Source organism: Zophobas morio, unplaced genomic scaffold (assembly GCF_036711695.1).
Source record: "Zophobas morio isolate AGI-343-1 ecotype UQ-CSIRO unplaced genomic scaffold, CSIRO_AGI_Zmor_V1 ptg000809l, whole genome shotgun sequence".
Lineage (NCBI taxonomy): Eukaryota > Metazoa > Arthropoda > Insecta > Coleoptera > Tenebrionidae > Zophobas > Zophobas morio.
The window spans coordinates 1-22,891 of NW_026972912.1; the positions used below are offsets into that span (position 1 = coordinate 1).

Consider the following 22,891-nt stretch of genomic DNA (forward strand, 5'->3'; position numbering starts at 1 on the left):
CTAATAAACTTTAAGAATGTAATATTCTTTACTTAAACATACCTACGTCCTTAGAAGTTTTAAGAACCACTTTTATGGTTTAAGGCTTTATTGTATCTGAAAATAAAATTATATTTTGTGGTTATGCTGTTGCATATTCCTTATATTGCCGAAAAGTAAACTGGGGAATGAATTCAAATACATTTATGCTTAAAAAAATGCAATTTAGATAATTTTTAGTAGACTAAATAAGAATATGCTAAGAAACTGTACGGAGCCAGCGTAGTAGTCCCGTAACTCAGTTGGTTAGAGTGTAACGTTAACACCGTTAAAGTCGCGAGTTCAAGTCTCGCCGGGGCTAAGCATTTTCGTTTTTTCTTTTTTAACTTTTTTCAAATGCCGTAACATTATCATTAATAAGTTCCTAGAAGCTTTTACTTACTGTTTGTTTAACTTAATAGAATTTTATATTATTTATTTCATTTATTCTCCTTAGATCAGCGTTAGTCGAGAATATAATTTATTATGGAGGGCTTACTTACTTGGGTATAACCTTTACTTAATACTTATGTTTCTATGAGAGCTTTAACTTTAAAGGATTAAAAAGTTGAATGCGAACAATTGTATTGAAGTACCTGTTAACTCAATAGAGCAATTAAGTGATGGAGTAGCTCTCTTCCATCTAGCTGCTGAAGCGTATGTTACTAAAACATTACTTTTATATTAATATAAAAAAGATTAAAAATTGTATTACCAATTATAAAGACAAAAACTTTGCAATGAACTTCTAACTTTTTCTCAGCTTAACTTATACAATTGACTTTTTAGTAAGGCTTACTATTGATCTTTATATTTATGCAAAACCTATATACTTTTACTAGAAGCCCGAAACATTTCGATAAGACCAAAATAATATATAACGCTCAAAAGGACTCTCTACTAAAGCAAAGCAATCTCACTCCTTTATTAGAAAGTCTTTTAAATTTTTTTTTAGATGTAAATTTTATCAGGTTATTGTTAAAGATGACTTTTATTTTCATTTAATATTTTCTAGAACTTTCATGTAACCATTAAAGAAGGGCATCTTCCTAACATTCTCCTTATTTCTGAAAAAAATGATCCACAAGAATTACTGAAACTCATAAAGTTAGTAGTTTGTTGTGTAATGTTTTGCGATAGAAGGGAAGGTATTTGTCCATTTACTTTGTAGTGTATAACTTGGATTCTAAATTGTAATTATATTATTATAATAATGTAAAATTGCTAGAGCTTTACTCCATATAAATTTATTTTTAATTTTTATAATGTTTGATTTTTAACGATAGTTTTAAAGTTTATGCTTTAATTTAAAATCCTTTACTATTTCAATTTTTGTTCAGAATTTATTAGTAGACTTTTAGCAACGGAAAGATCTGTTCAAAGCAGTATAATGTCTATAACAAAAGAAGTACGTTATTTTCTTTGTTTAATGTAATATCGCTTATTTTAAACCTAGATGCTCTCCTCGTACCCTTCACTGGTCGATTTAAATAGTGAAGATCGTAAGCAATTAATAAATCTAATTTAATTATAAAAGATGCTATAAAATTTTATATTTATAACTTTTTATATTATTTAAAATTATCTCTTATATAAAATTAATGTAAAGCTACGGTCTAATTTTTATATTAAATAATTTATAAAAGTTTTAAAAAAATTCAATTAGGTTTCTATTTTTATACTAAAATTGATTTTGAATTTCTTAGAAAGTAAATACTAGTTGAGTATAATTATTTAAAAAAACTATTTACTTTCTAATCAAAAGTAGTTTTTGGAAAGGATTAATAAAATTCTATTTGAAATTTACATTATTTTTTCCGAGTATATTTACTGAACATTTAAATCCTTCTCACTTCAACATTTTAAGTTGGGCCTTTTCATAATTATTGAAGATTGAGGCTTTGCACGTTAATATTAATGCAAAGAAATTATAAGAATTTTAAATCACTAAAATTATTAAAAAATAGGAAAATTACATATTTAAGGACTTTATCAACATGGAAGTCTAGCAGAAGTTATTATAAAGAGACTTACTGTTGATTATTTTAATTTAATTTATAATTATTTTTCATAGAAAAATTATAATTTCGCTTACTTTAGACTGTTTTAATTATTATTTTCTTTTAAAGAAAAATTATTATTTTCAATAAATAATTTAGTTCAGACAATCTAATGGAATTAGATTTTATTTAAAGAAAAATGTTAATAATAATAAATAATTTGCCTCAGACAACGTTAATAGTTTTTTAATTTTTATAACAGGAAAATATAAATTTTAATAAATAATTTACTTTAGACGGTTTTAATAATTTACTATTATATTTAAAAGAAAAATATTAATTACAATAAATAATTTATTTCAGACAATCTTAATGGATTAAAAATTTATATTAAAAAAAATATATTACTGCGGTTAACAATATATTTCAAAAAGTCTTAACAGATTACTATTTTTATTAACAGAAAAATATTAAATTCAATAAATAATTTACTTTAGACAATTTTAATATTTATAATTTTTTTAAAAAATAGTAATTTCAAGGGATAATTTGCTTAATACATTTTTTGAGAAAACTAAAAGCAACTTTTTTAATTTTTAAAATAAAATTTTAAAATAAAATCTTTTGTAAATAAATTTTGTTTACTTTTTTCTTAACCTAATATTCATTTCAGCTTAAAAAAAAATTATTTATTAAATAATTTTCTAATAACTATAATAATTTCTTTTAAGAATCTCAACAGGTCAATTTTTACTTGCCTATTTTTTTTTTAAAAATAATACATCTAATCATATTATTTTTTATTTTTATATAAAAAATATTATAAAAAAATTTGTTAAGTAAAAATTTTGTTTATAGCGATTCATATAAAACTAATATTGAAAATTTAAATAACTTCTGTTTAAGGAATTTTATATTACTTTTTACTTGTGATACTATTAACCTTTTAAATATTTTATTAAAAAATGTTTGAGAGTTTAAAAAAGTTAATTTGTTAATAACGAAATAACTTTTTATGTAAAAGTCTTCAAAATGTAAAAAAAAAAAATTACTTTTTTTTATAAAGTTAAGAATGGGGGGAAAATATACTTATTATTATTTATATAATTTTATTTATTTTACTAAACTTTAACACTTTTTCTATAACAATTATACTTTTTTAAATTTTTATTTAATATTGAGAAATAAAATTTTACTTGTTGTCATTGTATTTTTTACTTTATAGAATTAAATTTTTTCTCAAATTTATATTTGTATTTATGAGTTCAGAATTAAATTTACTTCTACTAATAAGATTATATTATACTATAATTTCTTTATAATGAAAGAAGTATTAATACTTTTAAGAGATTTTATTATAAATTTAGATTATTATGTTTTCAAATTTTACTGTTTAATATTTTTTTTAGCTTTGACGGTTCCTGATTCGCGTGAAACTTTCAAAGTACATTTCTATTTTTAGTTTTTTTATTACTTTTTTATTAAAATAAGAATTCTGTTGAGAAGGAAAATTTCCTTCAAGAAAGTATTGAAAACTTAAAAGTGGAGAATTTTAATCTAAAACGTAAATGTTTTATAATTTATAAACTTTACTATTTATTATATATTTTTCATATAAAAAGATTTTATTTATAACTTTTTTAACTAGAAACTTAAAAATACCTCAATATTAATTTTTTGAATTTATAAATTATAGAAAAGTTTATAAGCACACTTGAATTATTTTTATATAATAATAAAAAAATTTATAAAATAATTTAAAAAAATTTATTAAATTTTTAGATCAATTTATATTACAAAATTTCAAATATATTTTTTAATAAAGTAAAGGATTTAGTAATTATTAAAAATTAACAGCTAATATCCTTTTCCATTATATTTTTTAAATATAAAAAACTTATTTAGAACTAATTTTTTTAAAAACTGAAAGATTTTTTAAAGTTAAATAGAAAATTTACTTCTACGTAAAACTATTTTTTTATAAATAAAAAAAATACTAAATTAGTTAGAAATTTATTATATTTATATAGTTATTATTTATCTTTTTTTAGTAAATAATATAATATAAAATATATTTTAAAAAAAATATCTTTTTATTAAAATTAACAGCTAATTGGATTTTTTTTACTTTTATTCATTTAATATAAGAATTAAATGATAAATTTCTTTATTTAGGGTATATTATAAAATAGAAAAGTTATCAATAATATATTAAAATAGTAAAAGAAGTTTATAGAAACTCGCCTAGTTTATATAATAAAACTTAAATTTTGTAAATTTATTAGAAACACTGGAAGATTTGAAGGACGAAATAAAAGATTGCCACAATCTTGAAACTCATACAATTCCTGGTAAAGCAGTGGTACTATTACTATTATTAAAATTTTTATATTACAATAAATATATATAATAAAAACTATTTGAAAACTTGAATAAAAAATAATGAAGTTTAAAAAAAGTTTAGAAATAATATATTTTCCCATAATAATATTACAATTGGTAAAAGGATGCAATTCTGATAAAATAATAAGGATGACGAAAACTTTTATATTAGAATTTATATATTTTTTACCTTTTTTGTGAAGTTTGCAGCGAATTTAGAGTTAAAGCAGTTGAAAGAGGAATTGGGATCGTTAGATTTTGAATTAAAAAAGAAAAATGCTGAAAATATTCAATTGAAAGAAGAAAAAAAAAGTCTTGAATATGAAGTATTTTTTTTCTATGATTTTTTGAATTGTAGAACACTTTTTATATAAATGGCTATAGAAAAACGTCTTTAACCCATAAAAAAATCTAAAAGTTTAATAAAAAACTTTTAATATTACATTAAATAAATATAATTAAATAACAATCCATCTGAAATGTATAACAAAATTTTTGAGCTCGTAAGAAAATTATTTATATATAATTATAAAAAATTTATTTTCTTTTAAAAATAATTGTACTAAAAATATAAATAAAAAAACTTTTATAAAAAGAAAAAAATTAAAAAATAAAAAGTTCTAACTTTGAAAGAATATATAAAGTTATTGTTATTTTTAAAAGATTATTATTATTGCTACTGTTATGAATTTTAGTCAAATTTATTTTTTTATTATTATAATTGATAAGAAATTATAACTTTAATTTAATGTTTACAATTTATTATCATTTTAGAGTTATTTATTATATTTTTGGTCATTACTGCTATTATGAATTTTTATTAAAAATTTTAATTTTAACATTAAAGGATAATAAAAAGTTATTTTTTAAAAGATTATTATTACTATGAATTTTTTATAAGTTTTGTTTTATTTAATTATCTTTTTACTAAAATACTCTAATTTATTAAATTTTAGTTATTTTTTATATTATTATTACTATTATGAATTATTTTATACTTTTAATTATAATTATTTTTTACAATTTCTTGTTTTTAGTTATTTATTTTACCATTTTATTATAATATTATTAATTTTTATTAAAATAATTTTTTTTTTGTTTTAGTATTTTGCTTTTTATAATAATTATTAACTCCATTTTTTTATTTTTTTAGTATATTTTTGATTATTTCTTATATAATTATTAGTACTGTTGGAATTTATATATCTATTTTTTTTATTTTATTAAATTTAACTAAAATATATTATAATTATTTCTTCCAATATATTATTTTTTAGTTATTTTATAATTTTTTTGTATATTAATAGTATTACTATTATAATAATAAAATTGTAATGTTATTATTAGCTTTTATTATATTAATATTAAGTTTTTTATTTTAATATATTTGTAATAAATCTTTTTTACTCTAAAAATTTTTATAAGTTAATTATTTTTATTTTATAATATTTCCTGCTCTATAAAAATTTTATATAAAAAGTTTATAACTTTTATAATTTAATATAAAGTTTTACTATCATTTATAACAATATTGCTACTAATATATATTTATTAAAGGTTTATTATTATATTTATTTTTACAAAAACTTTTTTAAGAAAAACTTTATATAAGCTTATTATAAGGTTTATATATATAAATATAATCTATTTTTCTTTATACTAAATTTTTATCTTTATACTATTATTTATTATACTTTTTAAGAAAGGAAAAAGTTTTTATTTTAAAATTTTTTCAAAGTATATAATATAGAAATATATTTTTTCTATCTATATCTTAATGAATATTATTATATTTTATAAGAAAGTAAAAGGTTTATATATGGAAAATATATTAAAGTTAATAAAATATAAATATATTAATTTTATTATTTTTCTAACCAAATATTTATTTTTATATTATGATTTCTTATATTTATCGAGAAGATAAATAGTTTTTTATAAAAAAATATTTTAAAGTTAATAGATTTACAGGAATTGCGAAGGAGTTTGCAAGAATGGAAGGACAAAGCAAGTCTTTCCCAGTAAAACTTTTTTACTAAATATTTTTCGATCATAATTAATTATTTTATATTTTTTTTAAATTTAAAAGTTTTTTTTTATTTTAAACTTTATAACTTTTATAAGTATAATTTTCTTATTATAATTTTTTATAAAGTTTTATTATTCAAAATTTAAAAATTTTATAGAATATAATGTTTTATTATATCTTTTTATACTTTTTCTTTTTTTTTTTTTTAATTGTATTTTTTCTTGTTTATTAAAACTTTTGTAAAGTTTTATTATTTAAACTGTGTAACTTCTATAAATCATTTTTTTATTATTATAACTTTTTATATTTTTTTCTTTTTCTTCTTTTTTGTATTTTTTGTTTTGTATAGTAAAACTTTTATTTAAAATTTATTGTTTATTTTAAACTTTATAACTTTTATAAAAAAAACTTTTTTTATTATAACTTTTTATACTTTTCTTCTTTCTCCTCTCTAATATATTATTTCCCTTTTTTTAGTATAACTTGCATAATTATTAAAACTTTTTAAACTTTTTTCCTTTATTTTCCATTTTTTTTGTTCTATGTAAGTAAAACTTATTATCAAAATTATTATTATAACCTTTTTTACTTTTTTACTTTTCCTTTATACATTTATTTGAGTAAAACTTTATAAACTTTTATAAAATATATTTAATATAATTTTTTATACATTTTTTCTTTTTCTTATATATTTATAAATATATTTATTCTTTAATTTCTTTATTTATATATTTAGTAAAACTTTTATAAAGTTTTTTTATTTATACTTTTTTTTTCTCTTTTCACTTTTACTTTTATATAATTTTTTTTTAATTTTAGTAAAACTTTTTTTTATTCTTTATATAATTTTTTTTTAATAATAATTTATAATAAAGTTTTTTGTATAAACTTTTTACACTTTTTTATATTCTTTTTCTTTATATTTTTATAATTTTTTTTTTTTAAGGAAAACCTTTATAATAAAGTTTTTTATTTAAACTTTTTTTACTTTTTTCTTTAGTCATAATACTGAAAAACTTCAGAAACTTGAGCGCCAGTTGGTCGGCTATAGAACAAAAGTTGTGTATATTTATAAAAAGTTTTATTTATTATTGTTTATTTATTTTTTATCTTTATTATAATTTTTATTTTGCATTCTTCTGATGTTTGCAATAAAGTTATAATAATAAATTTTTATTAATTTTTAAATATATTTATTATTATTATTATAACTTAAATATTATATTTAAGTTTGTGAAAAAACTTTTTAATAATTTTTATTTTTAATAAATGTTTTTTTAATATTTTTTTTAATTATATAATTATTTGTTATTTTTAAGTTTCATTTTTTTTAATCGTGATGAAGTTTATTTCATTTAAACTTTTCACATTTATTATTAGAAAAATTTATAAGAATTTTTGATAAATTTGTTTTCTTGTTATATTTAAATAAGTTTTTTGTGTATTTTTACTTTTTTTGTTATAAAAATATTTTTCCTTCTTTTTTTTTAGAAAATTTTTCATTTTATTACATTTATACTTTTTATATTTATTTTAAAGTAATACTTTATTATTATATTTAATATTGTTGTTTGTAATATAAATATAAAAGTTGTTTATTTAATTATATATACAAAAAGTTTTTCTTATTATTTTGTTATTTTTCCTTTATTATTCAAAGTTAAATGTAATTGTTATGATGTTTGGCTTTATATATATATTTATTAATATTTTATGTAGTCTTTAGTTTTTATGCTTTTTTTATATTTATATTTTATACAACTTCTCTTTTAGTTATTGCTTAACTATTTAAATAATACATAAAGTATTTACTTTTCTTTATATTAATATTACGGGAAACTTTTTTATTTAAAATAATCTTAACTAATAGGACGATGCATATATAAAGTTTTTACTTTTTTTTTATATTATTATTATTGAAAACTTTTTTTATTTACATTAATAATAATAACAGCTTGAAACGTTGAAGGAAGCGCTGAACCAATCAGAAAGAAACAGTCAATATTTTGAAAGTGAAAATAAAAGTTTGAAAGTAAATATATTATTTATATTTTTTAAAAAACTTATTAATAATTATGCTTATTCTTATAGTAACATTTCTTTTTTATTATATAAAATTTTTAATATTTAGTTATTTAATATTATTTTTTATCTTTTTTAATGTTAAAATAAGGGTAATTAATATATTTATTATTATTTACTTAATATTTATGCTTATTTCTATATTGTTTTCTTTTATTACATCAACTTTTTATTATTTATTCATTATTATTATTATATTTTTATTACTCTTTTAATGTTTAATATAATTATCAATACTATATTATTATCATTTACTTAATGTTTATGCTTTTTTAAATTATTATTATTTATTTTTATTTTATAAACTTTTTTAATATTTATATAATAATATTATCTATTGTTATTATTACTGTTATAATATTAATATTATCATTATTAACTTAAAATTGATTCAATTTATTAATATTTATTTTTTTATGTAGTATTATATTTTTATTGTATAAACGTTTTTTTTATTTATTTATTTTGTTAATATTTTTTTCATTAAAGTTCAAATGTTAATAATAATATTATTTTTTTGGTTGATATTTATTAAATTTATTTATACTATTATTGTATAAACTTTTTAATAATTATTTATGTTGCTGTTATTATTATTATACGCTTAATATTTATATACTTTAGTACTATTTATATATTTATTATTATTCATATACTTTACTAATTATTTATTATATTTTCAATTTATATTTGTTTTACTATAACTATTTTTACATTTTACTACATTATTATATATTAGTATTACTTTTATAATTGTTATAATTATTGTATTATTATTGAAGCAGTTATTTATTTATAATATAATTATTACTACTATTATATTTTATATTTTTTATTACTTTTTTAAGTTTTTATTTATTTTTTATATAAAATTCATAGATTACTTCACTATATTATTATTTTTATGCAAATTATCAAATGTTTATTTAAAGTTTATGTTATACTTTAGTATGTTATTATTTATCATTATTACTAGTGTATATCTATTTATTATTACATATTTATTACTACTAATAATTCTTTTCAAAATTATTAATAATTTTGTTATTTTTTATAAACTATTATAACTTTATTATTATTATTATTAATTTTTAGGTTTTATAATATTTTAATATAATCTATTTATAAATTTTTATCTTTATTATTTTTGTTAATAGTTCTTAATATTTTTTATATTTTATTGATATCTTTATTTTATTTTGATTTCAATTTTTTTATTTACTTTATAAATCAGTTATACAATTGTATCAATATAATCATTATTTATATTATTAAATAATACTTTTATTATTTTATTTACTTTTTATATTTTATATTTTAATTTATACTTATTAATAATTTTTTAGTATTAATATTATATTTATAAAAATTAACTTTTTACTTCTATTTACGAGTTATCTTTTATTACTAAATATTTATATTCTTTTTCTTATTATTCTCGTATTATTTAGTTATCGATTATTAATATAAGTAAATACTTTTCATTTTAATAAAATATTTATTTTATTTATTATTTATTTATTATGAAAATTTAGATATAAAAGTTTTCCTCTATTATTACTTTATCTTCATTTTTTATAAAACACAAACTAAACAGTTTATTATATCTACTTTATTTTTTCTTTTTATTATTATTATTATTTTCCATTTTTGAATAATACAAACTGATAATTTTTTACTTTTTCGTATTAAATTTATGTAAACATTTACTTTATACTATATTCTTTGCCTTTCTATATAAATATATGTCTATTATATAAACTTTTTGTACTCTTGTACTTTTTGAATCCTATTTTACTTTTATAATAATTATTAATTATTATATTGTATTATTTATGATAATCTTTTATAATATTATTTATTATGAAATCATAAAAAAAAATTTCTTTATAATTTTTTTAAATATTTTATTATATATTTATTATGAAACTTTTTTAATATATTTTTGTTATTATAAAAAATTACAAAGATCTTTTTCTTTATAATATTTTTTTAGTGTTTTTTTTATATATTTATTGTAAAAACTTTTGTTTATATAAAACTTTACACGTGTCATTTTTGATAATATAATTACTTAGTATATTATAATAAAAAATAATATTTATAGTGTTTTCATAATTATTATATACAAAATTTCTTTTTATATATTTTTTTCTTTAGATATCTTATTAATAATATATTTTCTATAATGAAAATAACAACTTTTTACTTTTCTTTTTTTCTTTTAAAAAGGAAAAAATAAAAAAAATAAAAAGCGCTTATGAAGAACAGCAAAATAGTGAAGATGCTTACCAAAATAAACTTCATGATGAGCAAGTTATTATTATTTTATTATTATTAAAACTTCTTAGTAATGCAACTTTTGGCTAAGAAACTTTTAATTTTTTTATAATAGTTTTTGATTCAGAAACTTTATATGCAAAAGTTTATAATTTATTATTTACTTTATAATATTTGCATAATAACTTTATATATATTATAAAAACTTAAAGATTGTGTATTATTTTTTTATTTAAAGTCATTTTTTTCTTAAAAACTCACGGTGGTTACTGATTGGTTTGTCGGTGGCTAAAAGGCACTATTAATTTTTTAATGAACTGCATTCACGAAGTTGGGGCCCACGTGACCAATAGTGAGCTTTCTACCAATCGCTGAGTATTTCTGTGGCGTACACTTTGTGCCTGCTTTTTTGTTTGGCTTTCATTATAATTCTTGTTTTTACTAAAGTTATTAAAAACTTTTGTTATAATTTTGTGGAAATCTTAAATAATTTATTGGTGAAAAAATAAAAAATGGTTTTTAATAGGTCGAAATTGCTCTTCAGTCAGCCAATGATAAGATCGTTTTTTTGGAAACCGCGTGTCAACAGTACGTAGAAAAAATTCACGAACTTGAAGATAAAATGGACCACTTTGAACACGCAGAATCTTGTAGTTTACGTTATTATTAATATTAATATTAATATTTTTATTATTTTATTATTATTAGTACTATTATTATTATTTATTGTTATTATTATAAGCCGTTGCAAACTTGTCTGTTTCTGAAGTACCAGGTTCGCTAGGAACTTTTATAAATGAGGAAGCGGATTTCCTGCAATTGCCAAACGTTTTTATTTTTTTTTTAAACTTTCATACAATTGAAATTCATAAAATTTTTCGTAATTTTTAATATTTTCAAAAAAAATTATGGTAATAAATATTTTGTGAAAGTTGTAAAAAGCAATATATAAAAGTTTATTAGTATTTGTTGTATAATCTCGGATTTTTAATATTCACTCTAAAAATTTTTACTTGAATTAATAATTTGATTGGTTATAATATTTTTATTTAATAGTAGTGGAATAGTAACTTTTAGTAATTTTCTATTCATCATAAATATTATATATAACATATCAAAAGGCACAAATTTCCGACTTATTGGAGAACAATTTAATATTAGCCAATAAAAATAAACTTTTGGAATCACAAAATGAAGCATTGGAAGAAAGTTGACTTAATTATTTTGTATATAGTCACGTGTTTACTTTAACATAAGAATTTTTTTTATTTGCAATTTATTATAGTTTATTACGTTTTTTTATATAATGGAAAAGTTGGAGGCTTTTAATTCCACGTATATATGAATTTTATAATACTCTATTGGTTTATAAAAAATATCGCATTAATTTTTTTATCATTAAAAGTGTTGATGTGTAAACGGAAAACTGTTTAATAAAAATTCATTTTTTTAATAAACAATTTAATTTTTATTTTATTGGTTGATAAAATGGTTTCTTCATTTAATTATTACGTGTCTTCATTTTTAATAATGAAATTTTTGTTACTTTTCGAAAAATTATAGTTACAAACGGCCTCATTTTCACTTTATTATTATTTGATTGGTTCTCTCATTCATTATTTTGTCTAAGAATCATTTTTTTTCGCGCCTTCTTTTTAATAAAAAATTTTCTGGTGCCTTTTAGTTTAAATTGCACTGTTTAATGCCTTGAATATCCACTTTTTTTTTTACATTTATTAACTAAATTGATTGGTTTTGTAATAATTAGTTCCTTTATAGTTTAGCCGAGTTGTTGGTTTTTTTGTGCATGATACTTTTTATATAAAAAAATGGTGGAGTTAAAGTATATAAATATTTTTTTTATTGAAAACTGGTTTGTTGGGATTTAAACAAGGTTTATGAATTTTAGTTTTTTTTTTGTTATTTTTTTGCGAATTATTAATTATGTCTGTGTTTATAAGGTAATTTTACAAGTTTTATTATTTATTGTTGAAATTGAAACCTTCACTTGCATTAATAAATTCTACACCTATGAAATTTGCTTTGAAACTAAGGCTATGCGGAAGCCTGTGTTTGGCTTACTATCTTTATTAGCAACTTTTTCGTGTAAATGTTTTTTTTTAGATTAATTGATTATTAAAAGTTAAAACTCTTTTTTGAATCTTTACTTCTTCAAGTTTAATGCACTGTTTAATTATATAAACTAATAGTTTTCCTTTTTTAATTTTCACTTGTCATGTTGAACGCATAAGGGGAAGAGGCGCCACATATAAATTTAAAATCGTCCACATTTATTATTCGGTGCAAATTCGTTTAATTGCGGCCATTAAGGCTAAGACGATTGAGAGCTAGAAAAGGCAGTGCTAGGCACATGGTTGTTTTTAGCCTTTCTTTAGGCCCCTTACACGTTCTAACGAGACGCCCGGGCCAATCTCTTCTAACCAATTGACTGTCGCCTTCAAGCTTGTGCTTGAATTTTTGTGAAAAAAGTTTACTTCTAATCGCATTTTCACAGCAATATTTCTTATAAAAATAATGCCGTTTATTATTTTTTATTTCTATTATTATTATAATATTAAATATAAGTATTATAAATAGAAATACAACAACTTGAGCAAGCCGAAAAAAGTCGTCTACTATTATCTAGCGATGCCGAGGTGACAAAGTAATGATTTATTTTTAGTGCTACTAATAATATATATTTTTGCTTCTGCATATAAAGTAGGAAAAATAGTTTTTATTATATTTTGCATTGGAGTAAAAAAAACCTTTTTTTATAAATATTATGTAGTTTAAAACTCTTTATAAGTACCAAATATTAATGAAACTCAAAAGAATAAAAAGAGACTGATATAATAAGTAATTAACACTTTATTACTGAGTATTAGGCATTTTATAATATTTTTTTACTATACTTTTAGTGAATCTGTATATTTTATTTTTGTTAAAGTTCTTTATATGGTGTAATACTTTTGGTAGCGTTAATATCTTTTTAAAATTCTTTTTATAATAAAATATAAATTATAGTTGATGAATTTCCATTGGCCATCATTTATATCACAATTTTTACAATGAAAGCTATTTTTTAAGCCTATAAATTTCCATTGACCCATTTAAAACTAAAAAACATTGTAACTGAGGATATGTTTATCACTCAAGACAATGACTCCATCATCATTATGTATGGACCTTATTGGTTGTATGATATAAAATTTATTAATGAGGGTCAAAACGTTGTTCGCAGTACATTGTGGTCTCTAATTGCTGGGGAGATTTATAAATATTTAGCGGAAAGACTGGTGCTCATTGGTTGTTGCTATATCTATAAGTTAACTTTTTCTGTAATTTTTAAATAATTATATAATAATATTATTTGTTAATAATTTTATTTTTGTTTTATAATTGGATAAAATTTTTCATTATTTTTTTACAACGTAACAATATTACACTAAAAAAAAAAAGTGAGCAGAATTACCTTTTGCAAAGCGAACTCGCTACACTAAAAGCGCATAATGAAGAGCTGGAAGAAAACTTGAATAGCACAAAACTCGAGTTGGACGCAATAACAAAAGTAACTGTTCTTTATTTATTTATTATTATTATATTGTAAAATAGATATAGATTATACTTTATTCATATTTATTATTGTAAATTATATATATTTAAATATATTTATTTGTATTATATTCTATGACTACTTTATTTATTTTTATATATTATAATTATATATATACCCTTTTTTTATTTTCTATAATAATTTTTTTAGTTGTTTTATAGTAAATAAATGTATTTATTTATTTATTTACTAGTATTATATTTTATTATAATTTTATTTATTTTTATATATTATTATAAATATATATATTTACTTTATATACTTTTATTATTTTTATTATAATTCTGCTTAAATTATATAGCAAATATAATTATTTACTTGTATTATATCTTTTTTTCAATTATTATTTATTTCTTATTTACTTTATATCACTTTTATTATATTCTATTATATTAATATTTTTATATTTTACAATCAATAGATTTATATACTTTTTTTATTATTTTATTTTACTATAATATATTATATATACTCTATTTTAATATTATAATATTTTATAATAAATATTTACTTATAAACGGTTAAATACAATTAGTATGAAGTATTATTTCACTCTCTTTTGCTAAATATTTTATACTTTTACTATTATTAATATAATTCATAGCTTATTTTTATAATTTTTTTATAAATATTTTGCTTTTATTTTATAATTATTACTATATATTAAATAAATATTAATAAAAGTATTTGCTCTATATTAATTTTTCTCGTTATCATTATATATTCTAAGAAAAGTTTATTCTGTTTTATTATATATTCTTTTTTCTAAAAGTTATTCCATGAAAAAAATATTTTTTTAAAAGATCTACACTTTAAATTATTATATAAAATAGAAGTTATAATAGTATTATGGTTTATAAAAGTATTTTACCTATTATTAATATTGTATATAAAAAGTTTGGTCTTGTTTTTTAGAGATTATTGTTTTATATAAGTTCAAATATTTTAATGACTTTCCTTTAATGATAAAACAAAAAATAAAAAATAAATATATTTAAAAATCTTTTAATAATTTTAACGTAAAAAAATATTATAAAGAAGTGAACATTAAGAGAAGAATGCGTTGATAATATAAATAATAAGAAAAGTAAGACAAAAGATAAAAGTATATTATGTACATATTTATATTTTTATTTACTTATTATTATCTTTTATAATGAAATAATAATTAAAAATAAAAGTGTGCTTTAATATATTTTTTCCAACCTTTCTACTTTTATTTATTACTTTATTTCTTATAACCACTTAAAAATTAATTGGAATTATATATTTACAAAAAAACTTTTGCATATATTTTTATAATGTATCAGTAAAAATAATAATTTTGATTATTTTATTATATTTATTAAACTTTCTTTTGAATAATATGTTAAAAGAGAAATTTTTCTATTATAAAGTTGGAAAAAAAATAATATAAATGAAACTATAAACTAACTAAAAACCTTTTTAAAGTGCTTAAGCAGAAGTTAGAACTTTTTATTTTTTTGAAGCAAAGCAGTGCGCTTTGCACAGTCACTATTGGCTGGTGTACTTAACTTTATCTAAATACGGAAATTTTTCATTCTGAATACTTTTGCACTCATGTTATATTTTTTTTATAATGAGTTATAAATTAAACTTTCAATATTTTACTTTTACAATAATATTTTAATAGACTGCTTTTAAAATATTAATAATAAAATTATAAAGCTTATGATATAGACGTATGTAATATTTTAACTGTAATAATAATAGCAATTCCAGAAAGAATTAGAATTGGGCGTCGGCTCTGATTTTCAGGAAAGTATAAGATCTCTGCAAAATGAACTTAATGAAAAGGAGAATCAGTTATCAGCCGCTAAGGTCATTGGGAATCGGATTTCCCTTATCAACAAAAAATTATTCATTGTTGTTATGATCCATAGTGCGCTTCAGAGTTTATTATAAATATCATTTGGTTAAGCATGGTGTCTTGGCGCAACATTAATTGATTAAGCAGTTATGAAAACTATAAGAAGCTTAAAATAATTTCTTATTAAGCAAGTACTACAAAAGTGTTAAAAATAATATACTAAAAAAAGAATAAAGAAGTGAAATATAACGTTTAACTTTTTTTGTATGCTGGAAAGTACTCGTAGATTATTCAAATTAATGTCGTTAACTATAATAGGCGGAGTATGAAAAATGCAAAAAAAGACTAACGCTGGAGAATCGCTTAATAGCAAGCTACGTGTACGAGTTTGGAAAGGAAATACAAAAAGTTGGCGCAGCTGAGCGCTTGCAAAGGTAATGTTTTATATAATACTGTCTTAAGGTTATACATCTAGTAATAAAAGTTTTATTTTCAATAACGGCAAGCCGGGGAAATCTCCCCTTTTTAACTCAACAGCGCAAAACTGCATTTCAGAATTTTATGGAAGAACTGAACTTCTAATATGCACGTATGCAGATAGTATAAGATAATAAAAGGAATATGCAGCACGGATTATTATTTTTTAGCTTTTTAATAAGTCATGTGTCTCTTTTGATTCGACACTAGCGTTATCCTTCCTATTTTAAGCATTTACACCTATTTTTAAAGTTCCATTAAGTGATTTTTTGTTAACAAAAAAAAAAAGTACCGCTTTTTTTCAGGACTAGGAAGTTAACTAAATTACAAACCTATAAACCTTAGTGAAGCTGATAGTAAACACCCGGGAAAGACATATAAACTCTGTGCAAGTTGTTCTACACGAATTTAAGTTTATTTGAAGTTCGCGGATGAATATTAAGATTAGGCGGCGGTCGACGCCCGAACCGTCATCAATGTGATACCCACTTAGATAAGCTAAAGGGTGAATACTACTATTGTACTAGATGATTCTTACGTTAGCAAGAATGCAACCAACCGACGAAAGTTTGTTGAAGTGTAAAAGCAATAGTCTTGCAAGCAGAACATAATAGGGCGCACACAGCAAAGAGTAGAGCGTTTAGGTTACTCTCCAGTTTAGTCGAGCACCGATGATAGCGCCTAGGAGTTTTGCTTGAGAGCGCCTTCGAGGTGGTGTAATGCCGTCTTCTCATACATAGGTTCACAACGCTTTCCTCTTTTTTCGTTGCTAAATACTATCCATGGCCTAGAATCAGTTAGTGAAGTTGTAACCGTTATCGTAGTAGTTGGGGTCTTCGACAACTGGTAAATTGCATAGCCACCAGCATAGAGTGTGAAGTGAATGTGAGCGCTATGTGCAGGAGTAATAGCAGTGAGCCGCACGGAAGCGATATTCATGGGATAGAGACGTCTCAATCGTAGCTGTAAGCTTTGTTCGTACTGTAAATGAATCTTAACCTTCGGCTTTTGATGACATACTAAAATAGCAATTTTTCCGGTGAGCGAAGTACTTTTCTTTGTAATTACCATAATGACGCGCCAAATTTAATAGGATGTCTTCGGTGAGTAGAGTGATCCAAGTAACGGTGCCCGGCTTGATATTTCATCAAGGATGTGACGACTAGCGGGCTGAGCTGCGCAATCATCCTTGCTCTCTTACCCCCTCGGTCTGTATAGCTATGGCTGTCCTCCTTACTATTAAGTAAACGAGGGTAGGCAAAAGACTAGTTTGCGCTTGTTTGAAAACAACTGTTATTATTTCCCTGGTAAATGCTACGCTAACTAATTAGTGCAATAGTAAGAATCACTTTCATTACAAGCTATTCTCAGCAGTAGTCATACGTTCCACCGACCCGTTAAACGGTAGATGAAAAAGTAGCGTGGGAAAAGAAAAACTTCAAGAGCGAGGGTATTTCGATAATAATTCTGTATTTGAGAATATTGTTCATTATGTGTGGACTTCATAGTCTCTTCTTCAATTTTTTATTATTCCCCATTGACTTTGATCAAGATTATTTAATAAATGCGCTCAGACAGACTTAAAGAAATCTATGGAGTTTTTTCACTTATGGCTAAGAGAAGATTACAACTTTTTAAAAGAGGAATGGTTGCAATCTATATCAGCGGTATTCATTTACTTGGCGACTCTCATTGTTTCTATATCATTCAAACCTTTCATAATAATATTATGTTTATAGGACTCTAAGGAAGATATATATATGTTATGGTTAAATACAGGTAGCAATAATTTTCTTATATACCAACTTACTGCTTAAAGTATTACTTTGTTTTACTGCAGATCTCCGTGTTAGTAGTAAGCCTTGTATACCTCAAGATATCCCCAAGAAGAAATTGTACTCTTTTTCGTCGGCTCTCTTTTTACAAATTGAAGATATTAAAGATATCAGTGAATCGGTTTTTTCTCAATATAACAGAGAAGTCATTAAGATAAATAGCAAAAATAAAGTTGAGGGTGGTAAACCAAATAGTAGCAATAATGCTGGTAACGATGGCGCTGTCGTGCGAATGTTAAAATTTACCTTAACTGATGGGGTACAGGTACTATTATCTCTGACTTATTCTTTTTGAAAATTTAAAAAAAAAAAAGTTCTCATCTTGACCCTAATATAATTCTAAGTAAAAAAAAAGGAAATCATTAAGAGATAAAAAATATTTTATTAAAGTCATATTTCCTTTAAAATTTATAATAGAAGATTTTTGCAGCGGAAAAAGTTCCTATTATGGGATTTTCTTTGCAGACTACACTACCAGGATCTAAAGTAATTATTTATATTTTAATTCGTAGTGCACTTTTTAAATTTTTTTTTATACATATAGCAAACTTGGCTATTGTTTTTCACAAACGTTACTTACTGATTATATGAAATTTACTTTTACGATTGGTTTTCCGTACTATAATTTACACTAAAAAAGGTAAGACTAGAAAATTCTGTTCTCTCCTTTGGAATCATCTGGCTGAAACCAGAAGATGTGAGTATTCTGGGCGGTGTGGTCTCCGAACTTTCTACTAATTACTGCTTTCTAAATTCCTTGGCTAAAATTTTAGGGTCTAATTTTATTTAGCATCAATTATTTTATAAAGCTTATTTATATCTTATTTTACTTCAGCCTACCCGCTTCTCATTCTTCTCGTTCCTCGGGATCTTTGGAATTGGATGCACAACAGCAGCCTTTCGTTAACCAAGACACTTCGTTAATTCTCACTAAAGCCAGTCAAGATTCCTTCTGTTTTCGAGAAAAATGCCTACAAAAGAAGCAAGAGCAAATTAATTTATTAACAATCTCAAAAGATTTTCCTGAATTGGAAATCCTCGACTCTAATTTCCTTTCAGGTGAAGAAAGCTTTATAGACTGCACGACTGAAAGGGAAAAACAAAGACTCGCACGAATTGAAAAGAAAAAACAAAAGGAACATTTGATGCGGAATTTCTTTAAAAGAGGCTACCTTGCTTCTGACGAAAATTTACGCCACAAAAGGCCTCCTGAACACAATAATAATATTATTAATACTTGTTTAATTAACGTGGAAAGCGATGATGACTTAATTATAGTGGAGGACTTTACTATAAAGCAGCGACCTTCCTTACAACTAAATTTTATAATTAAACTTCTAGAAGAAAGTAGTGATCAGCTCTGCTCTTTAAAGGTGCCTGCTAACTTAATTTTTTTGATCCACACGTTTACTATATCTAAGTCATCTATAGATAAATTTAATTGATTTTAAAAAATCTTTTAGTTTCACTATTTATTAATATTAATGTTATTATTACGAATATATAAGGGATATCTCGTTTCCCTAATAAATAAATTTGATAAAGAGAATTTGGTAGTGAAAGGTTTATTTGATGATGGAACCGGAAGAATACCAGTGGAACTGGATAAAAATGTTCACTTTTTAAATAGTAAATTATCTCTATTTTTATGAGATTTTGATACAATTAGTATAGGCTCTACATAATTATTTATTATTTATTAATAATTATAAAAAAATTAAAATTTATTTGGTAAATCTACTGCAAACTTTTAAATAATTTAAAAGCTTTTAATAGCGTGAACCTGATGTTCGTGTCTTTTTCGTGATTAAAAAAAATTTAATTTTAGGTTTTACTTCCAATTTTGCACTTACAAAGTTTAGAAGATTACCAAATTTTATCTAAAGATGAAAAAAGAAAAGCTTTTCAAAAATTAAAATCTTTTTTTGTAGGAATGGAAGGTACTAAACCGCTGCGGAACTCAAACTTTGCACTAATTTTTAATTTTTGCAGGAATGCTTGATATTGAATGGAACGGAAGTGAAAGAGAAGGAAAAGCTGTTAAATTCTATCCTCCCGATGATCGAGTTTACAAGTTTTATTGCACCGAAATGGGACTTTTGAAATCTTTACATTTAAAGACTAACTGATTATTAATTATTAGTTTGGACTTCATGATTATAATAAGAAACTGTTTAACGGAAATGCCAGTGCTTGTTTACAGTAAAATAATAAAATAGTAAATTTTTCAGAATATCTATTTTTGTTCGGTTACGTTTTGGTATTTTAGTCTCGTTACAATTACCTCCGAAAGTATTGGCTTTTGTTAATTACTTTCTTTACGAAATCTTTATATGTAATCCACCTTTAATGACTAGTTCTTAGAGATGCAAAAGATTTACAATAATACTAGACTATAAATATAATAAACTTCTGGTTAGTAGTGCACCTGATGTTGAAATTTTATCCCACATTTCGCGGTTATACTAGTCGTATAAATTAATGTTTTGGTTAGTGATAGTGAATAATATACATACAAATATAATACAATATTCAGTCTGATATAATACTATCCACGCTTGCCAGCGCGAAGTTTTTTAAAGAATATCATGTCTATTTCGTAATAAAATTTCCATTATTAACTTATCTTAATATTACTTTGATATAATCTTAAAACTACTGCTATTTAAACTTTACGTGTTTCAAAGTGCGTTACCGTCATTGTAGCGAGTGCCTTCCTATGTTCGTACCAGAAAAGAGTATGGTAACCCCCGCTTGCAGCGCAAATAGGTCCGTAGCAGTGTGCGGTGGTGATGACAGAGCGCTTTGAGTCCTCTTTTTACTAGAATCAGTACAATGTTGAAAAACACCATACATATCATGTAACACACTACACAAACGCAAAGTTAAATATGATATTGCAGAATTACAAATAAATTACAAAAATCTTTAAAAATTCTAGTTTTAAACAGACAAATCCTATTTATTATAGATACCTACCCACTGAATTTAATCTTATATTTAAGTAAATATATAAAAAATAGATCTCTACTTTTAATTTCTTTTTATTTACATTTTAAATTTAAGTTCTCTTTATTATGAAAATACGTTTTATTAGCACCAATGAACGTAATACAAATTTAACAGGAATAGTAACAGACAAAATACCAGGAAGGACGAAGTACTTTACATTGCCGGCAATACAAGGGATCTAATACTAATGCTAAAACATTGAAGGTATTTATATATATTTTTAAAAACAAAAGTATAGACCAAGTAGCTATTTATAGAGTGGAAGACTATTTAAACAATTTTCTTATTTATTTAAATATTTGTCACTGATATACTCCAGTTAACATGCATAGCACATCTTTAAAGCTTAACCCTTATTCCCTCCTAAACCAAAAGAGAACTAAAGAACAAAAAAAAATAACATCCATACTGTCTTCATTCAGGGTGGACAATGTAATTGAATTTACCTGTTGGGGGCGTTTAAATGGTATGTTAAACATAAAAATTCAAATATATACTACACGCAAAAATATGTTCAGCCGACAAGCAATACTAAGACTTTCCAACATGAGAAAGTGTATTCTAAAACAAAGGGCGCGCGCGCTTATATATATAGTACTAGTACCTAGTATCTACCATAGTATAGTAACCACGCTAGTATTTTAGGCACAGGTACCAGAAAAGAGTACCCATACCATAGACAAGCTAGATCAGTCAGGTAGATACTAGAAAACAGTACTAGTACTATAGACTGAAATAACACAGAAGCGAAAGCGAGCCAAGTGAGCTAGAGCCAAAGTAGCAGGGCTCGAAAAGAAGTACTAGGACGAGGCCGTAAATAACACAATTTTTATAAAAAATAGGCTCTTACACAAAGATTGTCAACAGACATTTTTTTTTAAAATTCGTGAAGGACCAATGCAAATCTACAAGCCACTCAGGTTCATGATCCTCTACCATAATCCCTTTATGCAAACAAAATCGAAAGAGCAATCCGGAAAAATGTCATTAGACGAAGCTTACCACGAAATAGAGTTCTTTATTAAACACCGAAAGTATTAAAAAAACAAGAAATTTAGCATGTTAAAAACTAAACCACCTTGCAAATAGAGCTCCACGAAACAGTAGCACAGCCAAACACCCATAATAAAGAAAACGCAACAAAGAGGCACACGAACGACAGATATCCTTTTTGCGACAATAAACAAAAGTTACAAAGAACGTAACAATATAAAAGGCTCGGAAGGTGCTGGAGTGACCTCTGAGTGATGGAAGTTTTCGAGGCTATCAGAACTTAAACATCGCATAAAAATTTTCGAGAAACAGACGAAAAGTTAAAGCACAGGCAGT

General features: G+C 22.1%; 2 protein-coding genes, 2 long non-coding RNA genes and 1 other non-coding gene across 8 annotated transcripts; 4 read left to right on the plus strand and 1 right to left on the minus strand.

Moving 5' to 3' along the window:
• Window positions 1-266: 266 nt before the first annotated feature.
• Window positions 267-340, plus strand: Trnav-aac (transfer RNA valine (anticodon AAC)). Its single transcript has one exon. It is a non-coding gene; the product is annotated as a tRNA-Val (tRNA).
• A 130-nt stretch (window positions 341-470) lies between these two features.
• Window positions 471-938, plus strand: LOC135121973 (uncharacterized). The gene is made up of 3 exons (XR_010279187.1): window positions 471-525; window positions 587-675; window positions 861-938. It is a non-coding gene; the product is annotated as an uncharacterized LOC135121973 (long non-coding RNA).
• Window positions 939-947: 9 nt separating this feature from the next.
• LOC135121972 (protein Hook homolog 3-like) lies at window positions 948-16,820 on the plus strand. The gene is made up of 20 exons (XM_064046234.1): window positions 948-975; window positions 1,034-1,166; window positions 1,359-1,426; window positions 1,475-1,520; window positions 3,428-3,462; window positions 3,525-3,582; window positions 4,304-4,380; window positions 4,604-4,726; window positions 6,357-6,421; window positions 7,430-7,487; window positions 8,384-8,461; window positions 10,744-10,827; window positions 11,318-11,441; window positions 11,534-11,619; window positions 11,913-12,000; window positions 13,390-13,456; window positions 14,254-14,362; window positions 16,142-16,249; window positions 16,557-16,672; window positions 16,745-16,820. The coding sequence occupies exons 2-20, from the start codon at window positions 1,145-1,147 to the stop codon at window positions 16,818-16,820; spliced, it is 1,488 nt and encodes a 495-aa protein (XP_063902304.1). The 5' UTR covers window positions 948-975; window positions 1,034-1,144.
• A 989-nt stretch (window positions 16,821-17,809) lies between these two features.
• LOC135121968 (uncharacterized) lies at window positions 17,810-20,701 on the plus strand. Its single transcript, XM_064046232.1, has 8 exons — window positions 17,810-17,870; window positions 18,556-18,815; window positions 18,968-19,036; window positions 19,191-19,324; window positions 19,386-19,923; window positions 20,059-20,163; window positions 20,379-20,490; window positions 20,543-20,701. The coding sequence occupies exons 1-8, from the start codon at window positions 17,810-17,812 to the stop codon at window positions 20,677-20,679; spliced, it is 1,416 nt and encodes a 471-aa protein (XP_063902302.1). The 3' UTR covers window positions 20,680-20,701.
• Window positions 20,702-20,834: 133 nt separating this feature from the next.
• Window positions 20,835-22,891, minus strand: LOC135121971 (uncharacterized). Of its 4 annotated transcripts, XR_010279185.1 has the most exons (5): window positions 22,641-22,889; window positions 22,565-22,578; window positions 21,698-22,506; window positions 21,246-21,364; window positions 20,835-21,015 (listed from the first exon to the last, which is right to left on the minus strand). It is a non-coding gene; the product is annotated as an uncharacterized LOC135121971 (long non-coding RNA). The 4 variants fall into 4 exon arrangements; XR_010279184.1 differs by having other exon boundaries at window positions 21,698-22,729; window positions 22,801-22,891; XR_010279186.1 differs by having other exon boundaries at window positions 21,698-22,008; window positions 22,413-22,889.

What these genes read in the sequence shown, in the direction of transcription:
- LOC135121968 (XM_064046232.1), top strand. Translation starts at nt 17,810, where the DNA reads ATGTCTTCGGTGAGTAGAGTGATCCAAGTAACGGTGCCCGGCTTGATA. An exon ending in TCCTTGGCTAAAATTTTAGG is followed by an intron (nt 19,325 to 19,385) that starts GTCTAATTTTAT and finishes ATTTTACTTCAG; the next exon opens with CCTACCCGCTTCTCATTCTT. An exon ending in ATCAGCTCTGCTCTTTAAAG is followed by an intron (nt 19,924 to 20,058) that starts GTGCCTGCTAAC and finishes CGAATATATAAG; the next exon opens with GGATATCTCGTTTCCCTAAT.
- LOC135121972 (XM_064046234.1), top strand. Translation starts at nt 1,145, where the DNA reads ATGTTTTGCGATAGAAGGGAAG. An exon ending in CTTTGAACACGCAGAATCTT is followed by an intron (nt 11,442 to 11,533) that starts GTAGTTTACGTT and finishes TATTATTATAAG; the next exon opens with CCGTTGCAAACTTGTCTGTT. An exon ending in AGCGATGCCGAGGTGACAAA is followed by an intron (nt 13,457 to 14,253) that starts GTAATGATTTAT and finishes AAAAAAAAAAAG; the next exon opens with TGAGCAGAATTACCTTTTGC.